General features: G+C 36.5%; 1 protein-coding gene across 1 annotated transcript; it reads left to right on the plus strand.

Moving 5' to 3' along the window:
* The first annotated feature begins 24631 nt into the window (after positions 1-24631).
* On the plus strand, positions 24632-26668 carry LOC131033143 (F-box protein At5g39250). Its single transcript, XM_057964283.2, has 2 exons — positions 24632-24798; positions 25007-26668. Exon 2 carries the CDS (start codon positions 25542-25544, stop codon positions 26316-26318), a length of 777 nt encoding a protein of 258 aa, XP_057820266.2. The 5' UTR covers positions 24632-24798; positions 25007-25541; the 3' UTR covers positions 26319-26668.
* Positions 26669-27340: the final 672 nt, after the last annotated feature.

Raw genomic sequence — 27340 nt, forward strand, 5'->3', positions numbered from 1 at the left:
TTTACTCACTGGCCAATATGAATAAATATTACTTAGTACAATAGGGGCCTGCACATGCAGGAAGGCCAACTGCCTAGAGCTCACTACTCAACAAAAAAAATGGAGTCTCACTGACTACACAATTGGATGGTTAAATCCAATAACAGTGTACTGCTTCAAAATAGCATCTGCAATGCTGGATTCAGTACTGGTTTAAGCTCTATCTGATACCTCTACCAAAATCCTTGCCGGTAAATGATTCTGCTTTCACAAAATGGTCTTCGCTCTACTCTGCTTCTTATTTGCTCTCAAAATAAATACATCAAAGTGTATAAACAACTATCCAGTATCATATCCCTATCTCATCTCAAATATTGCTTACATACACACATACCTATATACATTACTTACTTCTTTCATACATCTTACATCATGCCAAATGACCTACAAGATCTCATATATATATGAGTCTTTATAATACATCATGTCGGCCATACAAATATAATTTACATTGAAAACAATATTATTGCCAAGTTGGCTTAGATTGCCGGTATAATCTATTGTTGGTGTAAACTGTAGCTGGTGTAAATTACAGTTGGTGTAAACTAGATGTCGGTGCCGATAGGTGAAGTCTATTGCCGGTATAACCTATTTCCATTGTGTTTCCATAAATGACAACATCTACCATTATCATTTGAGTGTATAATGCCAACAAGCTTCATCCCTCTCCGGCTGCATATATGTTAGTTGTCACCTCAATCAATTCACCTCTCTCTCGAAATCGTCAATTTCATCAGCCTGCTTTGTTGTGAGCTCTCATAGAATGAGTAGCTCATCCTCATCCTCCTCGTCTCCTCCCTGGGCTCCCTCTGCCTATCCTCTTTGTTGTGGGATGGCATGTCCTCGTCCATCTTGTACCTGTCCTTTCGTTTGTCCCTGTATCTTCCTAGGAATCCATAGGACTTGTCCTCCTCTCCCTCTAGGTGGCCTCAGTGGTCTACCTCCCTATCCTACCTCCCCACATACCTTAGCACCCTCTGCTCTCCCCTCATCCCTTTATCCACCTCTGCCTCTAACCACCCTCCTGACTCCTCCTCACCTCCATCTCCTCCATCCTCCACTTCCATCCTTGTCATCGTCATCATCCTCCTCTGCAGGTATCGGCTCACCTAGATCTACAAGTCTCGGGAATGGATGTGCTGCAAATATGTTATATACTCCTCATCCATCCCAACATCAATAATATCATGTAACATGTCCCAAGGCATCGACACTTGCTTCTCAAACTGTGCCATGACCACATTGTATGACACAATAGGCCCCCAATGACTCTGCTCTCTTACCATCCAAGAAAACTCACCCGAACCGTGTAGCATCCTCTGATGTTTGCCAAATTGCTTGCATAACTTGTCAATCAAGTGTCTGTCTAATATGTAAGGAGTCTGTCCAATCAGATATCTTCTCCTGAAACAAAATGGCAGCTCTATAGCATCCTCTTCCTAGACCTTGCAGTCTAAGTATGGCCTCCATATAACACTGTCCATATCGTCTATCACCCTCCACTAGTACTCTAACTTCCTAATTTGTGGCTAGGAAGTGATCATGCTATATAGGTGAACATATGCCTACCCGATGCTTCCAAACTTGAAATGTATCTAAGCCTAGTCACAACTATGTGCTCATACATTCACACCTGTAAAAGTGACACCTCGCATCCCAATCTGCAACCACTAAGGTACACAAACTGATGCAACTCATGATATAGATGTGCCAATATACAAGGTCCCCATACAAACCACCTCCTCTCTATGAGTAGGATCTCTAATGTCTACCCCCATCTGATAGCCAAGCCTCGTATTGCCCTGTCTCGACACAGATAACCACTGATGATCCCTCCCACCATTGTTGCCAATGCGTGTCCATTGCTAGCCATCACCTCCTAGCTCAGGTGTCTTGGTCTCAACTCAAGATCCAGATCTCCAAAGACCTATCTCAGTGCATCCCTATCTCCCTCTTGGTCATAGATCATGAGATCCCCAAGGATTGACACCCGTAATATCCTGTACACATCCTCTAATGTGACTGACATCTCTCCAGTTGGTAAATGAAAAGTGCATGTCTCATAGTGACATCTCTCTGTAAGAGCAGTAAACAATAGTGTGTTTATCTTGATCTCTGGCATATACATAATATGTCTCAAGCCCATTGCATCAATAGCAACATGATCCTCACCGGTCAAATCTATCTATAATCGCTGTCACAGGGAATCTCTCTCTAGACTCTAGATGGGGCAAGTCCTCTTGCATCCAATCAAATCATTCATGTCAATCCTAGTGGTACTCACGTTTATCACATAGTGCTACTCCTATCCCAGTGCTAATGGCTATCACATGGCATTCCATCCTAGTGTATATGTTTATCGCATTGCACTATATCCTATCTTGTTACAACACTCGCTAGATTTTATCAATTCGACTACTTATCCTATACTCAGCCTAGCAAACCTACCCATTTTAGGGCACCTGTTGAGTGAATCCTCTCAAAAAATTATCTAATTAGCAACGTATGTTTATCATAGAATTGCTAATTCTCACCTATCTTTTTGTTGTCTCCTAGGGCACCTGTTTGAGTGAATCCTCTCAGTAGCTTATGCAATCGGCAACGTATGCTCATCACAAAATTGTCAATTCCTACCTAATCAGACATAAACGCGTTTTTGATACGTAGACATGGTTTCAGCTACACTAAACACACTTTTGCAACCTAGACGCGCCTGTTCATCATAGACGCGAGACAGTTCTACCTATATGCATTTTTTCGATGCAAACGTGCCTGTTTATCACAAATGCACTCCTATTTATGCCTAGACGCAATTAGACCCATAAACGCAACCAAAACCTACCTAAATGTGCCTGTTTGTCACAGACACATTCAAAAATGACTTATACATGTTCAAACAGATTTTTACCACTTCCTCATTTTTGCAAAAATACTCTAAAATGTATTAAATGAAGCAATAAAAAAAAAAATGTACAAAGTGAGATTGTGGTACATACTAGCTCACCCATGTCATCTAGGTTCTGGAACTGGCGAACGCGATTGAACCTATGTAGCCTATCTGCCATCTCTCCTGCTCTGTTGATTGCTCTCTTAGCTCTCTATGCACTCTGATCTCCTAAGTGTGTGGATGCAAATGAGGATGTTTTCTTTGTGGCCTATACATATAGGCTGCTTAGCCCTATTTCTCATGTCAATCTTTTCTCCTCGCATCAGTCCCTATCTCATCAGTCCTTCTTAGCCTCTTTCTCTTATCGAGAGATTGTTTGCACCTTTTTTTTCATCCAATCTCTCGAGGGGGCATATCATTCCCGTCTTGCGGCAACTTTGTATCACTTTTTCTTCTTTGAGCCAATGCAACAAGTTGCATTGTCTCAAAGAGGGGCAAAATGTAGACACCTAAAATTATCCTATTTAATTAAATAATTTTATTTATTTATTTAATTATTTTATCCTAAGTCTTCTATTAATTAAATAAATCTTTATTTATTTAATTAATTCATTTAACCTCTTCTAGCCCTTTTCTAATTTAAATAGATACTTTTATTTATTTAAAAAATCTTTCTCCTAAATTAAATAAATAATTTTATTTATTTAATCATCCCCTTTCTTCTATTAATTAAATAGATCTTTAATTATTTAATTAATTCACTAGCCTTTTCTACCCATGACACATGTCATTCATCTCTTATTCCTACACCACCTACCCTCTCATTATTTTCTTATTTTCTCTACCTACCCCTTTAATCCCAGCTGACTATTTATCTTTACACCTCTTAATCTTATCCCTCAATTTCCTACAATGTTCTCTATATAAGAGGATGTCCTCTTCCTTTCCTAATCCTAACACTCATATGCAATCAAGCCTTCTTGCGATCAAGCTATCAGTCATAATCTATTCTTTGTTGAGCTCTTGTGCACACATAAAATCTGAGAGCAAATATAATCAACAAGATCAATGGAGATAGGAGACAATGGAGATTGAAACACTACCTGACATGTGAATGGTAATATTGTTCATTTGTTCATTTTGTTTATTTACATGATCTTAGGTATCTCTATTGGTGTATGGTGGATGTTTCATTGTAGGACTTAGATTGTTTGTGGTTGAATCTTTATGGTTTTACAATAGGCTTTTATCATCATATTTTTATAGTATACACTCGTTATACTCAAATTTGCTCTTGAAGAATAATAATTTCTCTTGAATTATGAAGATGAGATGATGAAATGAATTAGGAATGATGGCTTATATAGGGTTCTCAAGGTAATTTTAATTTAGGCCAACTTACAATGGTCATATCCCAATTTCAAGACCATATGCAAAAATGTTAAGGCCAACACATTACTCTCTCAAAATTTTAGCCAAAAAGTGTTGACAACGTCAAACTATGTGGCTAGAGTGTCGAAAAAATAGGCCTAAATTTAAGGGAAGCAAGATAATAAGGCCTTGATATTAGGTCTACAACTTATATTAGGGTTGGTGAAATTCCAGTGGGAAATATAGTGCATTGAAATTTAAAATATGATAGAGCACAAATAAGCTTGAAATGATATAGGAGAAAGGGCACACTTAAAGCAAGGGCTCAAATAGGAATGTGTTAAAGTTTTAAAGTAAGATAAGACTCATATTCTTGAGTTGAGGGTTAATTCAAGGCAAGAAATGGTCCCAAAATGCTTCGAAGAATAGGAAAACTAAAATGAATGCTAGGAGAGTGTGAAATTGGACTTAAAAATTAAAGGAGTACAATTTATGAATCTACAAGTTTATTAGATCACTCACATAGGTTCAAGAAAGAATGTTAAGTTCATTCATGATTTAGAGGTTATTAATGACATGCACAATGGCCCTATAATTATACTAGGGAGAGTAGATTATTAATATGAACTCTCTTTTTCACTTCATTCCTAAGACTCCTTTTGATGAATCAATGATGAACAGTTAGTACCAAACCAGTACTGAGAGGGGGGGGGGGGGTGAATCAATACTGATAAAAACACTTTTCCTTGAACTGGTTTGACTAAGAACCCTGCACTTTTATTGGCAAGCAATAACACCGATCTCAATCAGATTACTACCGGTTAAACACAGTGAAAGACATAAACTGGTAACTTAGCTTTCCACACAATCTAACATCTTATTTCCACTTCACCCATATGCATACACTAGTAATACTTTAACAGAAATGCAAAGACTTACAGGTTCAACATGCTTTACCGCTTAATAGTGAATAACAAAGTATCATATGAAAAACATCACACATAACACACATATTTTTCACGTGGAAACCCAACTAGGAAAAACCACGGTGGGGATGAATACCCGCAAGCTGTTCTTTGAACCCTTTTGAAGTCCGCTCTATTAGGAGCCTAGTCTGGTTAAAGACTTTACAATAGGTTCTGTTAGGAACCGATCTTTCTAGGGATCACCCGGTTAAGGGATGGCTAACATACTCGGTTAAGGGTTAAACCCTGTTAAAGGTTACCTTGTTAGAGGATTTTAAGAACTCAATGATTTTGAGTCACCCTATTAAAGGATTTACAACAAGCTGGTTAAAGCTACCCTGTTAAGGGATTTTCCAATTGTTGAAGTGGTTAGAGGTCAATACGTATTACAATGATCTGGTAACAACACTCAATGCCAATGCAGATCCGCTTCAGTTCCTTCCTCCTACACTCACACTCTGCAGGTATCTATTCTCATATCTGGTCTGGCAAGAATCACGTATCTTTGCACTTAGATACACACACAACATTTGCCAACAACCGCAGCATGAAAAACAACATCGACCTTATAGGAAACAAATAGGTCGGTAGCATAAACCCTAAACCCTAAACATTTAGGTTAAGCAATTCAGTCAGTTCAATCCTAACCGTTGATCATATTGCATTGCTTACAATAGTCTTGAACAGATCTCAAGACGTCCTCCAACATTCGTTCTTCATTACTTCTTGGAGGTTGATAACCCATCATGCATTCTCCATTGTTTATAGAGACCTCACACATTCCCAAGGTAGATAGGATCAATCTCCTTCATGCAAGATCCTTCACGTGCACAAAGCTGACGTGGCAACATAATCTATTCTTCGTTACAATGCTAACACATCACACAATGTCATCGGTTGAATCACATAGGCATAGAACACTTCAACCGAAAACCCTGAAGCTAAGACTACCAACTAGTAGTCATACCATATGAAACCTTGATACAAAACATTCCATATACCGGTTCACATTCCAACATACCGGTTCACTTGGATAGCCATACTGCTTTACTTTTTCACATATACCGGTTCTCTTGCAAGTGCTTACTTCACTATACTGGTGCACTCTTCATCATATTGACATCAATGACAACATACAATATCATCATGTCAACATACTCTGCACATATGCCAACACCTTTGACTATTTTGTTCACTTATTTCAATGAGATAAGTTATGACATGAGAGGTTTAATCATCTTAGTAACCATTACTTGCAACAACTCAACCAAAAAACATGGTTATAGGGTTACCTTTTGTTCACTTTTTCTAATGGCGTTTGTTAGGGATGCATCCTTAGTAAGCATCCTAAAGATAAGTTTGACAAAGGTAAGGTATTAAGAGCTTCAAAAAATACTTTCTTAAGCCAAAGCCTAATGTCTTCAAGAACTTTTAGAATTTGAAAACTTTAATAGAGAAATGGTTAGGGAAATCCATCAAGGTTTTGTACATTGTTGGTGAATATGCCAATCATCATTTGAAGTAGTTTGGTATTATAATGGAGATTAATTTGTAGTGCATAGTTTTATAAATCCTAAAAAAATGATGTGCCCAAATAGAAGAGTAAGTCTTTCCTTTTATTTCAATTTTACAAGCAAAAATAAAATAAATTATTATTCTATTATTTTTTTTTTAGTTTTTTTATTTAATTGATTTAATAGTACAAATTAATAATTTATAATCTATTGGTTAACATGTTTGTCCTTCAAAGAAAGTATAGAAAATGACTCAAAATGCCCAAGAAGAAGGACGAATAAGTACCAATAGTTGGAGAGATTATCATGGAATTGATAATCTTCCTCTGAATTTTAGAGGTATAGTTCCCTCGTAAGATTTATTTTTAGTTTTCTAGATATGCTTTTAACCAGAAAGCAGAAAAGACCAACTAACGTCCGCCCATCACCATGGCATGAATGCGGTTATGCATTGAGTGACAAAGAGAAACATAAACAAATAACACAAAGACCATTCACTCAGCTTCTCCACCACAGAAAGACAAAATGAAGGTTTGATATTTTCCTTTTCAGATTTATGAATGACTACAACTCAAAGATTTCATGATAAACATATGCACAATTAAATTGGACAGGAAAGCATTAAAAGACAATTTAGATAATTCAAAGATTATCCCAATCTAGAAGAATACATTCAAACTCAAAGATTTAATATATATTTCCTCCTTTATTCAAATACATAACAAATGGCTCAAAGACCATGCTACCCCTGCACAAAAATCATGTCCAAAATAGAAAAATATGTCACCCCTTTCTCCTTTACAACAACAAAATAACAGCAGCAAATTTGCACCAAAAAAGTTTGCAGCAGAAAAATTAACAACATTTTTTCTTCTCTCTCTGTTACATATATCATATATAGCCCTCTTTTTTTTGTTTGAGACTTTCAGTTTTATAATTGATTCTTGATAAAGGGAATAAAATTCACTTTCCCGTTAAATTGCTGCTCTCAAACGTATAAGAAATTTTTTATTTTTCTTGCAGCCACTTTTGATTAAATTCACCATGGGTTAACCGGGCATCTTGAGACCATGAAAATTTGCGAGCAGTAATGATAACTAAAATAAAACATGGTTTTTTAACCATTTTTGTACAACTCGCAAAATTAAGGTACTTCCTTTGTAAATGAGTCGTGCCAACCACATCGCTCCATAGAGACAACATTAAGATAAAAAATATCATATGAGATTGTATGACTATAAGATTAAAACTAGGAGCATTTAAGACCAAAATATTAGGTGGTTTGTCTTTAGATTTTGAAATGTCGCAACTTTTTTTTGGGTGCATTTTTTGACTCACAGATACATTTTTGGGCTGACAGAAAATGAGTTGTTGAACTCCTGCGAAGGTTCAAGTTCAATTCTGATATATATTCAATGTTTACTCAGGAATTGAATGAGAGTTGACACATATACATTCATTTTGAACTACTTCCCATTGAACCTTGAACCTTTAAACCACAGGGTTCGATCAGAAGGTTCAAACTTTCGTACTAAGGCAAACATAAAGTAACAAAGCAATGACTTGGGGAAGTGAAAAATTTAAAATTTCCAAATTCAAAAACTGGGGTAACTATAAGATCTGAAGGGGGATGAGGACTACAAGGACGAAGAGAATCCAGAACATCTTTGGAAAGAGACCAGTGCCTTATCCATTGGGCAATAGAGTCAAAGAAATTGCATGAATTGTAAAGTGGAAAATTGAACCCTAGTGACTCCCCACCTAGGAGAGAGAAAGGAAGTCACTAGGATGATTTTCACTTGGGGGAAACTTTACATTCAAAAGAGAGGCTTGAATCCACTAGATCCAAATCCAAGGAAGGCAAGGATGTAAATTCCAAGTGGATTGCAAGTGTTGAAGTGTTGAAGTGTGTTTTGCCCTCTTTTGTAAATAGGAAAGCTGATTTTTTAACTATGTGGAACAAAGAGAGAAAATGAGTGAAATGAGGAGCTTCCAGTTCGGTATCATGTTGTAACTTCAGATCTAAGATAATTAGATTGATAAGAATCGGCCCTGCAAATTTGGAGAAAAGTCATCAGGATCGTGGCGAAGGTGTACATGGTCCTTCGAAAAATCCACGAAACAAAAAGGGGTTTTTCGCCTCTGTAAGTGGAGTCCAAATCTAAAAATATAGCTGCACACCTACAACCTACACACAAAAAATAAGGGGATAAAGGTTGTGGATAGGGGTTTGCCTTAGTCAAACCCCGGTTGAGGAATCAACCTTGAAAGAAAGTAATTGCAAATGCTGAAATGTAAATAATGGAATTGTATACCTTGTAGATCTGCAATTTGTCAACGATGATTGCTTTGCTTCTTGAATATAATCGCAAGTGTTGCATGAAATGGCATGTAACATGACAAAACCCTAACACACACACACATGCTTGCAAATGAATGTTGTAATTTTGCTCCAATGGATGAATGAAGAAGACTTGAATGCTTGAATGCTTGAATGCTTGATAACAATAGTGAAGGCCTCCTCCTGAATTCTGCTTCTTGTGTATTTCATTTATATCCTCCCTATCTACAAATTAGAAAACCAGCTCCCTTTTATACATGCTTAGAGGATTAATTTTCATTCACTGAAGGCCGATAAAGAGGAGTGCAAACCCCGAAGGTCAAATTATGCATAGGGGACTCGGCAAACCCATCTTAGGGCCACCTTAAGGAGTGGGGACATGGGCACCACACCCCTGTCTTGGGGGGACAGGGGTGCCACACCCTTGTCTTGCCCTATTTTGGGGCCCGGATAGGGTCTAAGGCAGAAATAAAGCCTAAACAAGGAGGGTTTGCAGGAAAGGGGTCTTGGTTAGGAAAGAGGATGTCATCGCCAAGGTGAGGACCTCAAATGTAGTTAACATTGCTAGAGTTGTAATTATAAGACACTATATTTAGCCCCCACTTTAGCTAGAGTACGACTTATGCCAATACTGTCGGTAAAGTAGAAGAAATAGAGATGAAAATGAGAGATGTAGAGAAATACCACAAGGAGTATAATACATCACTAATCTTGAGGAACAAAAGCCCCCTAATCCTAGGATCTTAACTCACTCAAACATATGCAAGAGCACACAAAACAAAAAGGAACAAGACACACAAAACAAAAACAAAGTGCAAAAGACACAGGACAAACACAAGACACAAGATGACAAAACAACTAGCCGAAGAGACCTCGATACTCAAATGTCTCAACAACTGATCAGGACACAAAGACCAATGCCATCACATAAACACAAGCGATCACATAAAAGAGCAAAGTTGACATCATCCATGAACCATCAATAGCAAAACTATGGGTTCATGAAAGGAAGGAGAGAGAGGACATGAATACACACTTTGGTGATCCGTGAGAAGAAAGGCGAACAAGAGAGAGAAACCATGGACATCTCGCCCCTAAAACTAAGTGATCCATGGAGAGGAGGACACATAAAACTATCCCCTAGAGTCTGTTTGGGTGATCCATGTAAGGTAGAGTGAGAACACTGTTAGTTCCACCCAACCTTAAGCACGTGTGTGCAAGTGAGGTTCAAAGCGCCTCATAGGAGTCCATGCCCGAGTACGCTATAACCTGTTATGGAATGTATAATACAAGTATCAAAAAGACATGATATCTTGCTCTCAGAGTCCGTGCTCTAGTTCCAAGAATAATCACCCTGCATAGGAGAAAAGTGGTGTCATCTCGCTCTAAGAGTCTATGCTCTGGTTTCGAGAATGACCTACTATATAAGAGAAAAGTGACGACATCTTTCTCTAAGAGGCTTCCCTGTGGTTCCAAGAATGTCCCACTGTACAATGCACAAGAAAAGTATAGTATAAAGGAGCAGTGAGGGTGCCCCCCCTTAAGATGTCAACATAGGTTAATGTTGATATCTTAAGGAAAGTAGAACAAGGATACCTACCTTCATCACAAAGAAGATATTAGCAATGCAATAATGCAATAAATCCAAGCAAGAGAGTGAATACTCTTCAAGAAAGGATAAGATAGTTGAAAAGAGATATCTTGTTGTAAGTGTAGAGGTGATCCTTGGAGGAGAAGAGATCTTTGTTTGAAAGACATCTACTCCCCAAGAGGAGTTGTCTTAGACAAACACAACATCTTCTAGAATAAGAATTCAATCCTTCCTCCTATTCCTAGGTGAAAGGGATTCTTGATGAGGGATGACTCACTTTTATCCCCAAGAGGGATGGGTGAATTTATCATAGATGTACATTACCAAGTGTGAAAGAGGTTGTAGTCAAGGATATACACCTCCTATATAAGGGAGAATCTTTCAGCAATCTACCAATAATTTCGCACAAGGAATGACATCAAGTAATATAACTCACACCATCCACAAAATAGGGCAAAGTGGATCCCTAGAGAAAGAGAAGAGAGAGAGAGAGAGAGAGAGAGAGAGAGAGAGAGAGAGAGAGAGAGAGAGAGAGAGAGAGAGAGAGAGAGAGAGAGAGATCACTGCCCCCCAAGTGTAGGGACAATGTGAAGGACTCACACCATCTTATAGAATAGATTAACATAATCAAATTCACAATGTACTTTATGAATGCATGCAAGAAAAACATTGGTATATGTAAAATACATGTCTCAAGAAGTGGTAATCTTCGAAAGGAAGAAAAAGTATCAGATATTTCCTAAGGGGGATGAAGCATATAGAAATGATAATCATATATGAAAAATGCAACCCCTAAAGGAAATAGTGATACACAAGATAGAAAGAAAGGGATAGGAGTGAAAATCCTTGCCCCCCAAGTAAGAAGGACAAGGGGTACACATTTTCCAATGGTGTTTATTTTCAATGATATGCCTTCCTAATAGAACAAATTCTCTAAAGGAAGGAATATGCACTTCTAGAGAGATTCCATGCAAGGAGGCATATCGTGCTTGAGAATAATCACAACCATAGAAAAGATACGTTTTCCAAGAGAATGAAAGAAAGAGAAGAGGTACATTACTTATTAAAGAAACTCCTTTCCAAGCAAAGTTGAAAACCAAAGAACAATTACCTGCTCACATAAGAATAACCCAATGCAAGAAAGGAGATCTAATAATGAATAATGCACAATGACAAAGACAAGTGTATAGAAAGAAGAAGGAAAATGGACTTCATGTTTCTGCCCCAAAGTATGTAAAATTGAAACAAGACCACTAAAAATGATAAAGAGCTCCAGTTAAATGGGCTAGTTATGTCATAAGGTGAAGAGCAACATGAAGGGAAAAGAAGTGCTAAGGCACTATGTTTTTACCAAGAAATACAACTAGATCTGTTGTGAGACAAATTTGTGCAAGATCATATTGCAGTTGAACAAATTTATCAAATGCATAAAATTTTCCAAGAGAATGTGAATATGAATCATGAAAAAAGCAATATTCAATACCTTTCACTTGCTTAATATTCTTGTTTTTATTTTGAGGAGGAAAGTAAATGTTCTTGTGATATTTCAATCTCCAATAGATTCTTGTAGCTAATCTGTTAGGATGGTAAATATCATCTTGACATAAAGGAGAGGGTTTGTTAGGAGAAGAAGTTTCATTATCAACAATTCTAATTTTGCCACTATCTATGCCATCTTGAATAGATTTTTTAAAATCAGGGCAATTATCAACATTGTGATCATGGGTTTGGTGAATGAATAAAAAGGACGCTTTGAAGAAGAAGCATTCTTACGGGCTCTTTTGATTTGTTGTCTTTGAAGATGGTTTTTAAAGTTTTGGAGCCTAAGGAATTCATCCATAGAAAGAGGGGTACCTGTTGGTGTAAATAATTATTCATCTTGGATATTATTACACTTTACTTAAGTTTACTTAGGTACATGCATTTCATAGTAGTTTGGGTATGAGACACTTGGGTGTTTGTGCCACATTGGGATAGTGTGCGTAGGAGAATTTCCACCTTTTATGGTGTTGATCTTATCTTGTTGTTACATTCCACCTCGTGGAATATTATATTGTTTCTCCTACCTACCCACACCTATTTCCTACCTACCCTTGTTTCTTATTGAGCCACATGTCATGTTTGTGTGCTCACATATCCATATAGCCTTGCCTATATAAGCAGGCTCATTTTCATTGTATGCATCGCTTGATGATCCAATTGATCAGTATTTTCATCTTGATAGAATACAGTTTATTTCTATAATCTATTTTGTTTCTCTCATTTTTTTTTTTTCTATTGCCTCTTGATCTTGGCAAAATCTCACATGGTATCAGAGCCATTAGAGTGTCATTGGTTTGCCAATTGAGAGAAATTTGATGCTATTTGGTATTGTGTATTTTGGAACTTTCTATTGTAGGTTATTATTGAAGCTTGATGGGTCAAATCTGAGGTCACCATTGGATTGAGGAGGTCCAAGAAAGTCAATTTTGCCTTTTGTTTCATCCAAATTGGACTTCGGAGGCCAAATGTAGAGGCATTTGAAGTTTGAAGCCACGACGGAAATTTTCCAGAAATTATAATTTTGTAGGCAATTTTCAAATAGAGATATCTCACTCATCCGGACTCCTTTTTTTGAGCAATTTTTTTTGTTTTGGGGTAGAATTTCATGATCTATACAAAGGTGTAGGATTTTTCTATTTTTCAGATACAAGTTGTTCGGAAATCAAGAAATCCCAATTTTTACAACTTTGGAGGCTTCATTTGGGCTCATATAGAATCCTTTTTAGGTGTCGTTTTTTTGAAAGTGCATAATTTTTTGTCTACTTTCATAATCTGCCATTTATTTTCAGTGATTTTGAGTAGAAATTTTACTTTCAATATTTGGCCATTCTTGGCATATTTGGTACTTGTATTTTGCTTGGATCTCAGTTTAGATCACTAACAGTATTTGTTGAAGTCTCTTATATCTCATTTTGAGAAGTTGTAAAGTTGAAATCAAAAGTCCACTTTGCCAATATTTGCAAGTGCCAACATGATCTTTTTATGGGTTAGTTGTTCATTTATATCTCTTGGTGAAATTCCATTCGGAGGCATCTTCATCTGTAGTATTCTACAAGACTTCTTTGTTGGTGGCATCATTTTCATGTTTCCAAATTTGAATATTTTATCATGATGTATGCTCTTGCTTGAACAATGTTTGTACTCACACTATCATAAAGTGGCACACCTCTTTGTATCTTGTCATTGTTGACTATTTGATGTAATCATCTTGTACACGTAGATTATGAATATCTTGTGAGACTTGGTGCATGGCTCTAGTTGAGACTTAGATTGTACAAATTTGTGCATGGCTCCCATGAGACTTGGATTGTACCAGTATTTCTGCTATTTTTGAGTATCCAGATGATGCTCGCAGCAGATTGCCTCCATGCCTGATCTTCACTTTGTTGCAGCGAGGTATTCATCATCATCGACTTGGTACCTGGTTTTGTCACACTTTGACATTATTGGTGCAACATTGACTCTCTTTCTTCCTTATGGGGAGGTATTTTTCTCAACATCTTGGACCATCCTTGTAGGAGATTCAACATTGAGGGGGGGCTTCAAGGTCTCTTCTTCTCTCTTATGGGGGGGACATGTTTTGTTCTTCTCATTCATCATTGAGAGCATTGTGTGCTTTCATCATCTCTCTTTTGGGGGAGGGTTTTTTCCCATTGGGTTTTTCTCTCTTTCCTCATTTATGGGAGATTGCATTTGCATTTGTACATGGGTACCTAACATGGCCTTGTAGTCGGGACCCATCTTGCATTGCTTAGTTGCATTGTAGACTTAAGTGCATTTCTCTAAGTTGCACTTAAGGGGGGGTGTTGGTGTAAATAATTATTCATCTTGGATATTATTACACTTTACTTAAGTTTACTTAGGTACATGCATTTCATATTAGTTTGGGTATGAGACACTTGGGTGTTTGTGCCACATTGGGATAGTGTGCGTAGGAGAATTTCCACCTTTTATGGTGTTGATCTTATCTTGTTGTTACATTCCACCTCATGTGGAATATTATATTGTTTCTCCTACCTACCCACACCTATTTCCTACCTACCCTTGTTTTCTTATTGAGCCACATGTCATGATTGTGTGCTCACATATCCATATAGCTTTGCCTATATAAGCAGGCTCATTTTCATTGTATGTATCGCTTGATGATCCAGTTGATCAGTATTTTCATCTTGATAGAATACAATTTTTTTCTATCATCTATTTTGTTTCTCTTATTTTTGCTTTCTATTGCCTCTTGATCTTGGCAAAATCTCACAGTACCATTTCCTAGGCCTCTTGTAGTAGTTTGAATGGGAGGATTTATAGGGACACAAATTCCATGCTCAAATTTCCCAATTCCTTCTCCTTTAAAACCTTGTTTTGTAATCATATGAAAGCCACAACTATAAGAATGTTGCAATTGACTGGATGGAGGAACATGATAATGAATTTCTTTGAAATCCAATGTGTAAGGAGGAAGAAAAGGTTTTGTAGAGGAAGAAGGAGTATCATGTGAAATGACAATCTCTTTTCCTTTATCAAGCTTATCCTTTTTGGAAGATTGGGGAGGACCATCTTCATCATCTTAAAGCTTATTTTTAGTTATTTCTATGCGAGGGGAAAGGTCATGAATAAAATGCATGACATCATCCTCCCTACATATACTTTGATGTTGAAGATAGGTCTTAGGAGAATAAGTAGGATCTAAAGATCTAAGAATGTTGATGTTTTGATTTTTCCCTCCTTGCTCAAGGGTGTGTGTATGACAAGAAGATGATTCCATAGTACTTTCCAATGCTTGCTCTTTTTTAGAAAGATCATTTGTTAAAGCATTAGTTCTCATCTCATCCACACAAGATACCCTAGGAGAGGTGCAAGGGTTAGGATCTCTAAGTTTAGGGTCTACAAAAGCTTTAAAGTGATTAACATACGAAATGCATTTTGTTAACAACATCACCGTAATACAACCAAAAAGATACATGAAATCTTTAAGATTAATTTGAAAAAAAAAAAGAATTTGGAAATCCTAACAACACAATATGACCAAGTGCTATGAATAAAGAGGAGCAACAAGAAATGAAAGAAACTCTTATCTGACACATGATTGTAGTAAATATATGCAAAAATCAATGTAATCATATGCGAAAGAGCAAGTAAATCCAATTTATTAATTGCCATTGAAAGTCTCTTAATTAAAATCTAAATTTGTTGGAAAAGAAGATCTAAAATTAGGACCTTGTGATGAAAATTAATTTAAGATTTGAATTTTGAATTTGTCTTCAACCTTAGAGAGTGTTAAGATTGATAAAATACGTCGATTTTATGGATTTGAGCAGAAAAATACAGTCGATTCCGTCTCCCAAAATTTTGGGAAAAAAGCTGAGGACCATGGTGAAAGTGCACACGGTCCGACCAACTTTTTTCAATTTTTTTCAAGAATTATAGTTATTATGATATTATTGCGAAATCCAAAAAAACAACTGATTTGGAGATGTCTAGATCGGTCAAATTTGCAGTCAAAGTTCGAAAATAGAAGAATCTTAAAAATTAGGGTTTTATTATTTAACCACTGAATTTTCAGAATAAAGAGACATATTTGAATTGCAATTTTGAAATAGAAATCAGATTTGAAACAAGTAATTAAAATTTTACACTTCACAAGCTTAATTTTCTCAAAATGAAAAATTAGGGTTTTTTATGCCATTAACCTCTAAAATTTGTAGATAGATCAAACTTGGAAATGAAAATTTGAAATTCAAATTGCAATTAATTAGATCTAATAATGAGAAATCAAAATTAATGTGTAACACGTCGGGTTCACCAAAATGTAAAGTGGAAAATTGAACCCTAGTGACTCCCCACCTAGGAGAGAGGAGGAAGGAAGTCACTAGGATGATTTTCACTTGGGGGAAACTTACAGTCAAAAGAGAGGCTTGAATCTACTAGATCCAAATCCAAGGAAGGAAAGGATGTGAATTCCAAGTGGATTGCAAGGGTTGAAGTGTGTTTTGCCCTCTTTTGTAAATAGGAAAGTTGATTTGTTGACTATGTGGAACAAAGAGAGAAAATGAGTGAAATGAGGAGCTACCAGTTCAGGATCGCGCTGTAACTTTGGATCTGAGATAATTAGATTGATAAGAATCCACCCTGCAAATTTGGAGAAAAGTCATCAGGTCGTGGTGAAAGTGTACATGGTCCTTCGAAAAATTCGCAAAACGAAAAGGGGTTTTTTGCCTCTATAAGTGGAGTACAAATCTAAAAAAATATAGTTGCGCACCTGCAACCTACACACATAAAAGAAGGGGAGAAAGGTTGTGGATAGGGGTTTTCCTTAGTCAAACCTTGGTTGAGGAATCAACCTTAAAAGAAAGTATTTGCAAATGTTGAAATGTAAATAATGGAATTGTGTACCATGTAGATCTACAATTTGTCAATGATGATTTCTTTGCTTCTTGAATATAATCACAAGTGTTGCATGAAATGGCATGTAACATGACAAAACCCTAACACACACACATGCTTGCAAATGAATGTTGTAATATTGCTCCAATGGATGAATGAAGAAGACTTGAATGCTTGATGACAATAATGAATGCCTCCTCCTGAATTCCACTTCTTGTGTATTTCATGTATATCCTCCCTATCTGCAAATGAGAAAACCAACTCCCTTTTATACATTCCTAGAGGATTAATTTTCATTCACTGAAGGCCAACAAAGAGGAGTGAAAACCCCGAAGGTCAAATTATGCATAGGGGACCGGGCATAACCATCTCAGGACCACCCTAAGGAGTGGGGATAGGAGTAGGGGCATATTTTGGGGCCCAGACAGGGTCTAAGGCAGAAACAAAGCCTAGACAAAGAGGGTTTGCAGGAAAGGGGTCTTGGTTAGGAAGGAGGATGTTGTCGCCAAGGTGAGGACCTCAAATGTGGTTAAAATTGCTAGGGTTGCAATTTTATGACACTACAGGAATAAAGGGCGATTCTTTACAAATGGGGGAGGGGAACTGTGCACAAACAAAACCACCAAGCCAAAACTGACGCTAAATTAAACACAACAAAAAATTTCCTAACTATGTACATGGTCATTAGACCCTACCTCAGAGTATGCACAAAATTGATCATATGAAGCCATTGACTGGTTGGGAAAAATATTTGCCGATGCGGAAAAGTGGTTGTTAATAAAAAAATATCCTTCCCAACTGCCAACTTGCGACCACTATGAAGAAAGATTTGGTGATAAAGTTTTGCACAAATTCTTCAAATAACACCTTATATCCAAAGAGCCATTTTGTATCAAAAACTTCTGAAGCCAACTAAGATGTCTTGACATTATGTTATACATGCTGATTTAAATTTGCATTAATCATATCAAAATATTGTGCTAGATTGTTTAAATAATTAACCATACTCTGAATTGGGCAACCTCTATAAAGATTCTGAAAGCAACACTCATCCTCATGTGCTAGTTTATGAGACAGAGCTGATATGACATCATTCTCAAAATAAAAAGACTCCAACATTGGGTAATTGCTTGAATCTTCTAGGCATAATCTATTTTCAAAACTTTCATCACCAAATTTGAATGTTTTGAAGTCTGGTTGCATATGAGATATTGTATCAACAATAGATAATTCATTGTCTTCCACTTGTTTTCTGACACTCTCATAATTTCTCAAAAACTCAGTCTACGAGTGTCCTTCACCATAGCTACAAGTGAATTGAAAAGAATCATAATCCATTTGTGTACCAACCTCCAACTATCCACAACTATCTATTTCTTTCACATGTTGGCCCTTTATGCTTGCTTGATCATTTGCTAAAAATGCATTAGAAATTTTAAATGTGAAAGATTCAAAATCAGAAGAAGAATTTTTTTTCAGAAAACTTTTGTTTAGTTCCTCATTATACATATCATCGAAAGTTTGTTTAATAACAGGTGTGGCTGGACAAGTTGCTAATTCTTTGGTTGAATGACATGATCATCTGCATCTTTAGAAAGATCAAATCCATCAACATGAAAATAATAAACCCTTGCAATGTTAGAAGTGCCATTCTCAGTCTCAGAAGATGCTCAAAATTTTTTCATTAAAAACTGTCAAGTTTTGACAATAAGAAATAGATGATATTGGCTTTGTTTCTTTTGTGACAAGATTCATTTGCAAAGGCTTCTTTCTTGGGTAAAAGTTCTGATTATGAAAGTAAATTTCAGATTCTGGAACTTTCACAACACGTTTACTCATACATTTCATTCTACTCACAATCATATCATCCTCTATCTCAACAACCTCTTTCTGTGCATCTTCTGGATTTTGCACCTTCTTACGTTTCAACAAAAACTTATTCTCAGGATGTAATGCAAAAATAAATACACATAATTGATTATTTTCAGTCGACTGAAACCCATGAGGAATCTTTCCAACACACCGATTAAATCTTTCAATGAAACTTCTAATGGGCTCATCTTCTTTCTTTTGTATTTGAAAAAAATTAGGCAACAAATCATATGTATCAATCAAAGTTTTGAATCTTTAAAAAAAATTACTTTTAAATCATTTCAGTTGGTAATGAATTCATATTCTAAATTTTGAAACCATTCCGCAACATTTTTGGTGAGGCTTTCAACAAACAATCTCACAAATGCATCTTCTTCTTACACTCCAAGAATTCCATAGGCAACAATAATTGCTTTAATATGATCATCTGGATCTTGAATCTTATCTCCAACAAACTTTGGAAAGCATTTTCTTGATCTTTTAGGTAGGGTTGAATACTGTGGTAGAGAAAATGAACCAAAATGAGTCCCCCATGGCTGTGTTACAACCAAAGCCATGATTTCAGACGGGAATTCTTCAACCAGACATATACAGAGTCGCCAACCTTCATTTCAAGGAAGGCACCATTTGGATTTTTGAGAAAATATGAAAGCACCAGCACTTCAATTCTTTTCCCCAACAGAGTCGCCAAAAATATGGTTGGTTAACAGATTTGTCCTTCAAAGAAAGTATAGAAAATGGCTCAAAATTCTCAGAAAGAAGGACGAATAAGTACCAACAGTTGGAGAGATTATCATGGGATTGATAATCTTCCTCTAAATTTTAGAGGTACAGCTCTCTCGTAAGATTTATTTTTAGTTTTCTGGGTATGCTTTTAACCAGAAAGCAAAAAAGGCCAACTAACATCTGCCCATCACCATGGCACGAATGCAGTTATGCATTGAGAGACAAAGAGAAATAGAAACAAATAACACAAAGACCATTCACTCAGCTTCTCCACCACATAAAGACAAAATAAAGGTTTAATATTTTCCTTTTTAGATCTATGAATAACTAAAATTTAAAGATTTTATGACAAACATATGCGCAATTAAATTGGACAGGAAAGCATTAAAAGACAATTTAGATAATTCAAAGATTATCCCAATACGAAAGAATACATTCAAACTCAAAGATTTAATATATATTTCCTCCTTTCTTCGAATACATAACAAATGGCACAAAGACCATGCTACCCCTGCACAAAAATCATGTCTGAAATAGAAAAATATGCGACTCCTTTTTCTTTTAGAACAACAAAATAACAACAGAAAAATTAACAACCTTTTTTCTTCTCTCTTCGTTACATATATAGCCCCCTTTTTGTTTTGTTTGAGACTTTCAGTTTTATAATTGATTCTTGATAAAGGGAATAAAATTCACATTCCCATAAAATTGCTGCTCTCAAACATATTTTAAAACATCTTATATATAAATGTTTTAAAATATTATACATAAATAAGTAAGAAATTTTTAATTTTTCTTGCAGCCACTTTTGATTAAATTCACCATGGGTTAACTAGGCATCCCATAACCATGAAAATTTGTGAGCAGAAATGATTATTAAAATAAAACATGGACTTTTAACCATTTTTGTACAACTCGCAAAATTAAAGTACTTCCTTTGTAAACGGGCCTTGCCAACCATATTGCTCCATAGAGATAACATTAAAATAAAAAAATATCATATGAGCTCATATGGCTATAAGATTAAAATCAGGAGCATTTAAGGCCAAAATATTAGGTGGGTTGTTTTTAGATTTTGAAAATTCGCAACTTTTTTTTTGGTGCATTTGTTTTGACTCATAGATGCATTTTTGGGTTGACAGAAAATGAATCGTTGAACTCCCGTGAAGGTTCAAGTTCAATTTTGATACACATTCAATGTTGACTCATGAATTAAATGAGAGCTGACACATATACATTCATTTTGAACTATTGCCTAACAAACCTTAAACTTTTGAACTGCGGGGTTCAATCAGAAGCTTCAAACTTTTGTACTAAGGCGAACATAAAGTAACAAAGCTACGACTTGGGGAAGTGAAAACTTTAAAATTTCCAAATTCAAAAACTGGGGTAACATAATGCATGCTTTTATTTATTATTTAATTTTATTTTGATAAAGGAATTTTAATGTGCCGAGGAGAGGGGTTATGAAACACTCTTTTCTAGGGATAAATTTTGATCCTTAGTTTTTCTCCTCTCATGTCCTAGGCAAGATCTATATTTGTGAGAGTAATCTTAGTTGCTTATACACTTTTAATAATGACCCCTTTTCTTTTAGAATTCAATTTCTAGTTTTAGACTAACTTAAACCTATCTTTATGATCAATGTTTGCTAACTCAAGGTGGAATTTTTTTGTTTGTGATTCTTGGTGTTACATTTAAAGTGATCACCCTAGTTCATTTTAGATATTTCATTTGTTCACTAAGATCGATTACGTCTTAAAGCTACCATTACTATTTATAGGGAATCTATATTGCACAAACATCTAGGACATCTTGCATGTTTGAGAGTGTTATTCTTGCATTTCTCTACCCATTAATTATTATTCTTACACGATCCACACTTACAAAACCAAATATGTAGCTACAAAAATGATTTGGAATGACAAACAAGCCATTCATTGATTTTAAACCATTTGTCTAAACTTTACTAATATTTCAAACAAATCAAAAGCTAATATCTACTCAATTTTAAATTAATTATTTTTATCCTATTTATCTATATTTATGACATCAAAAATAGCATTTAATGATGTTAGATTGTAAATATTTTTGTAATTTATGTATTTTCCCTAATTTTATGTAAAAGGAATTTTATTCTTCCTCTTACAATTATTAATTTCTATTAAAGGTAGGAATACTAATGCATCTATTGGATTTGATTTCTTTTAGATTTTTTTTTTTGATTGATAACCAGGAAATTATATTGCTTAAAAAAGGAAAGTTTACATCCAAAAAGATATTAAACAGCCTACCACTACATGGGGTCTCGCCCCTACAAAACCAACTGAAACCAAATAAGACACTAGACCTACAGGACCAACCACCACAAAAAACCAACCATGCATACACACAACCCCCACAAAACCTGACAAGCCCAAAATACCTGTCTAACGGAGCCATCCCAAGGCCTCTTCCCTTGAGAAGTTCGGAATGCCCTGGTTGGGGCCTGCAACATGTGACTCCCTCCCTCCCCCTGGCACTGTACCCGGTCTACCACCACGCAACAAACCGCGCTCCACCACTTTCACGTGCTTCCGTGGAATCTGATGGCGAACCAGAGGCCTCCCCTCCTTATCCAAAGGAGCTTCAGACCAAATTGGGGTCTTCTTCCCACGTATCCTCACTCTCTCAGTCGACCCCAACTCTCGCACAAAATTCACCACATCCCTCCAACCCTTCCTTGCATTCTCAAGCTAAATCTCGACAGGTCGAGAAGCCGACCAAATCACGAACGATTGCAGCCCCCCCATTTCCACGCCAATCCTTCGCCATGGTTCTTCCAACATCCTCAGCCCTTCGCCAACAATAGCTCGAGCCACCACGCCATCCAAACCGCTTAACCATTTAGGTCACAACACCAAGGATGCAACTCGCTACACCTCCTCTGTCGACCCTCCCACCGACAAGGCCAAAGCAACAAACAATAACAAGATGTCAAGGTTAGTTCGAGGACGACAATCAGACACCAAAAATTCCTCCCCGACCACCAACCACACTATCGTCCAAAATACCTCCTCATCCACCCTAAACACATTCATCAGTCTATTTCTCGAAATCAAGCCACAGAAAGCTAGCATTTGACCATCAGTCGACAAGGAAAAAATTGCCTCCATTCAGCCTCTCCTCCTCTCCAAAACCTGCAGCCACTAACTAGCCAAAAACCAGCAACTTCGAAATGCCAGGGAACCAAAATCCAAGGCCTTTAAAAAGCTAGCGCCATCACATGACATAATTACTCCACACGAAGCGCATCAAACCACACATCAACACCAGGACAACTCGCTGATAGCCTCCATCATCACTCCATCGGCTCCAATGCCACTTGCAACACATTCGTAGATCACAATCCACGAGGGACATTACTTCCCACAAGTCCAGTGTCAAAATCAAACACATAAAAAATAACTCGGGTTCTCTTCCATTTCTTTAAGCATTTCAACCAAATTCATGAGAACATATATTTCGAATGTCCTCAAATAAGCTAAAGTTGTTATCCAATGAACCATTCACTCCCACATTCGAAAGCTTGTCAACCTTGACATTTGCTTCCCTGAGAACCTATGTCACCTTAAAGTCTTCGAACCCACATAGAAGAAGTTTCATTCTTCTAATGTGTTTGTCTAGATGCCACACCTCCATTTGACCTCTAGCTATCCCGTTCACCACAATCTGAGAGTCTCCCTTCAGGTGGAGTTTCTTCACTCCCAATTTCTTAGCCATTAGAATGGCTTCTAAAGCCGCTTGACACTTAGCAACGTTGATCGACCCATCCACCAATCTTTTAGCTCCAATGGCTAGGATGTTGCCACAATCATCCCAAGCTATGACCCTAGCACCAGAGACTCCGGGATTTCCCCTTGAAGCACCATCAAAATTGACCTTAGTCCAACCCTTATCCGGCGGACTCCACACCTGTCTTACTTCACCCACCCTCTGAGGATTAGCCCTCAAAAGCCCATTAGCAGGCGATTTCTTGCAAGCGATTTCTTTGAGAATTTAGCTAGTATCATATAGAATTAAAAAAATTAAGCAACAATCTCATATTCTATAATTAATTTTCTCATTTAATAGTATTGAAAATGTTATTTATCTATTTTTCTATTGTTTCATATTGAGAACAATGCATACATAAAGCTATTATTAAATTTTATCACATTTTAAGTGACTAAATTCTTGTGATAGATTTCAACTTTATCAATAATCTATGTCTTATTTAAACATAATTTGTGGTTCAAATTTCAACTCTATTAATGTTTTCTTGTTACTTGAATGTTATTGAGCACTATTATAGTCATCACGATAGCCCTTGTGTATTGTGAAGTAACATGGTAAATTGATTTTTCTCTACTAAATACAAAATCTAATCAACAATGAGAAGAGACACATGTTTCTTATTTTTCTTATGTGAAGGTGAGGGATCAATTTTTAATTTTACTTATGTTTAGATGAGGCAATCAAATTTTTTTTGGATGAATGCTAGTTTTCACTAATTTAAATATATATACACATATCCACAAAAGCAAGATGATAGAAATAACAATAAAGCCGCTTAAGTGGCAAGATCAACATCAATGGAAGGTGTATGGGGTCGTAGTTGTTTGGTTTGTCCCATATATCAACATGGCCCGAGATGATGTTACGAATGAACCATCCCTTGTCACTATTAGCTTCTCCCTACTTATCTATTGATTTTTTTATTTTTAATTTTTTTTATAAAATAAAAATAAATAATAATAGACTATGCAGGACTGTTAAAAATCTAAATAATAACAATAAGCTCAAACATCAATAAATATAATATAAAAAGTTGCTGACGGGTGAGAAGAGCACCCATAGAGGGATCCGATTCCCTCATATAAAAATGGCGTGTAAACGGAAGTCAATTATAGACAGCTTGTCTTGTCTTGACTTGAAAGATTAGATGCTTTTACAAGAAGTTTAATGTCTCCATTTTGCTGATTACGTTAACGCTGGACGAAAGGTCAGAGGTTCGAATCGCAGCAGCCATTATCGAATTCCACTCAAGGGTAAGATCTGAATCAACCAAATGCGCATCCATCATCTTCAAGTTTCTAGATGTCTTGCAACCCATTTTATTCCAACGAAAATTGCATTGATCACAACCCAAGATGAATTTTAAATTCTTTTATTCTTTACCGAAATTGCTTGAAATATTCAATTTATGCAGTCTCTATTAAAGTTAATGCTGACTTACTCCAGGAACGGTCTATGCAGGCGATGTCCGATTCTTAGGGTTTTGGATTTGCTTTTTCTTTGACCCGAAGGATATCACCCACCAAAAGATGACTTTTAAGGGTTTTGAGTTACCTGCCCTTGGTCTGACGAATTTAACACGAAATGATTATTCTAAAACTGTCCTTGACAAGATGGGTTGTTCGGAGAGCTCTTAAATCTGGTCAATGTGTAGGTTTAGGTTGTTATTTGCTTTCGTTTAGTTAGAGTTGAGCCCATAATTGAGAGATTTGATGTCATGGAGAGTTGATGAAGGCCATCGCATGACCCTGGTTAAGATCTTGTGTTAGGCAATTGACTAATTTGGGTTATTCAAGATAAAAACTTGAGTAAATTCTATACAATTCATTCAGGAAAGTTTCCGGAATTTTGGCTTTGTCAGATTTTAGGGAAAAATGGCAGAAATTTTATGTTTTGAACAGGTGTTGAAGGCCATTTTCGTATAGAGTGTATAAATCTAGGTAAGGTATAGTGTCAGGTTGTTGATAGATATTGTTTGGTTGGGTTTAAGCTATAGATGGCCGAAATTTGGTCTTCCGGAGAGATATTGAAGATTATTTTCCCTCTCATGAGTGTACAAGACCTGGCTTCATGCATGCGTGTGTGCAAGCAGTGGAGAGACGTAGCCAAAGAGGACTACTTCTGGAAAAAATTGTGCGCCCAAAGATGGCCTTCTATGTTCAAAGACAAGAGGCCTCCTCCAATTGGTGCGTCCAGGGGTTACCACAAGCTCTACATGAGTCTCTGCAGAAGAGATCGCGGTGCCCTTCCGGTTCCTAGATTGAGTTTTGATGATATTGAATTCTATGTTGACATATGGTTGGCTGATCGGTCAGTGTATTCTGATGTAGTACCTGGATCAGTGCTTCGATCGGGGATTATCAACCCCCCAGCTGGAATCTGTGATATCATGAAGGACCATCTGAAGAGCCTTTCTTGCAAGATGACTATTCCTGTGAATCCCAGGTTCAAGTTGTTCAGTGAGAATATTCGTGTTTCCTTGCTTGTTGGCCGGAGAGACGACGACAAAGTTGCTTCCATTATTGATAAGTCTGGTTTCGATTACGTTGATGGACCAGCATGCAGGGCACTGACCTATGATTACTTGAGATTTGCGCCCAAGTATCCATTTGTGTCAGAGATCAGAGCTTGGATAGCATTGCTGCTGGTGGACTCTCAGGATGACAAAATGGACGACAAAAGGGACGTGTTTGGCATTGAAGTGGACTTTTGTGATGCTGCAAATTCAGATTGTGAAGTGCTATGGCTTTTGGATATGTTAGATTGGAAATGAATATAAAATTCAATGCATCGAGACTCTCTTCAGGTTCTAGGTGCAACCAAACAGTAATGCTCCATATGGATTTGAGTAAGTATGTTGATTAGGATAGTCTATTTAAAGGAAGCCTTTGTTGATTGGGATAGTCTATTGTGAGGAAGCTGAATAAGGTTTGCAAGATAATTCAGTAATTGTATATTTCGTTGCCAAAATATTTGCTAACTTAAAAATCTAATAGTGAATCGTCTTGTAGTACTTGCTGACAATTAAGCAAGTACCATAAATGCTTCGCCTATTTAAATGTTGTAAGAGTTGCCTTCATCTTAGAAGGTTTATAGCTTAAAAGAATAGAGTCTTTGTAAATATGTTCTCTCTCTCTCTCTCTCTCTCTCTCTCTCTCTATATATATATATATATATATATGATAATTTTGAGTTTATGCTTTGGATGAATGCAATCCAGATTTTATATCTGACCTAAGAAGTTGTATTATTTCTTGTTATTTGTTTCTAGTGTTAACCTGTAATGCATTTGTGGTACTTTTTCTTCTTTGAGTACTTGTTCCTATTTGAAATGGCTCAAGAGAAGACATGACTCGTGACCATCTCTAATTACAGTCATTTTTAATGTGAGAGATACTCATTTATTTTACCAGTTTAATTTGTTTGGACTCACTTAAGCAGTGCTCAACTTCGTATAGTTTGTATAGCATTGTGTCAGTTAATGATTTTATAGTTTTCGTTCAGCATACATACAAGGCTCTAAATGTTCGGTGGGTTTAGGGAGGGTGTTTGGGAGTTTGGGAAAATTTTGCAAAATGAAATTCAGAATATAATAGAATTTTATATGCATATAATGGATTAGAATCACAAAATTAAATACTAAATAAAATAATGCATGAAATCAGTGAATTGACATATATATTGCATATTGTTATTGAATTCATAAGTATCTTGTCTTCCCTTTATTCTGGGCTCCAAAATTTTGTTGTTATTAATAACAGTATTAGGTTCGTACTTTGGTCTGGCTAATTAAAA

The sequence above is a fragment of the Cryptomeria japonica genome, chromosome 3 (assembly GCF_030272615.1).
Source record: "Cryptomeria japonica chromosome 3, Sugi_1.0, whole genome shotgun sequence".
NCBI classification, from domain to species: Eukaryota; Viridiplantae; Streptophyta; class Pinopsida; order Cupressales; family Cupressaceae; genus Cryptomeria; species Cryptomeria japonica.

Coding starts and splice junctions, on each gene's coding strand:
- LOC131033143 (XM_057964283.2), top strand. CDS start 25,542: ATGGCCGAAATTTGGTCTTCCGGAGAGATATTGAAGATTATTTTCCCT.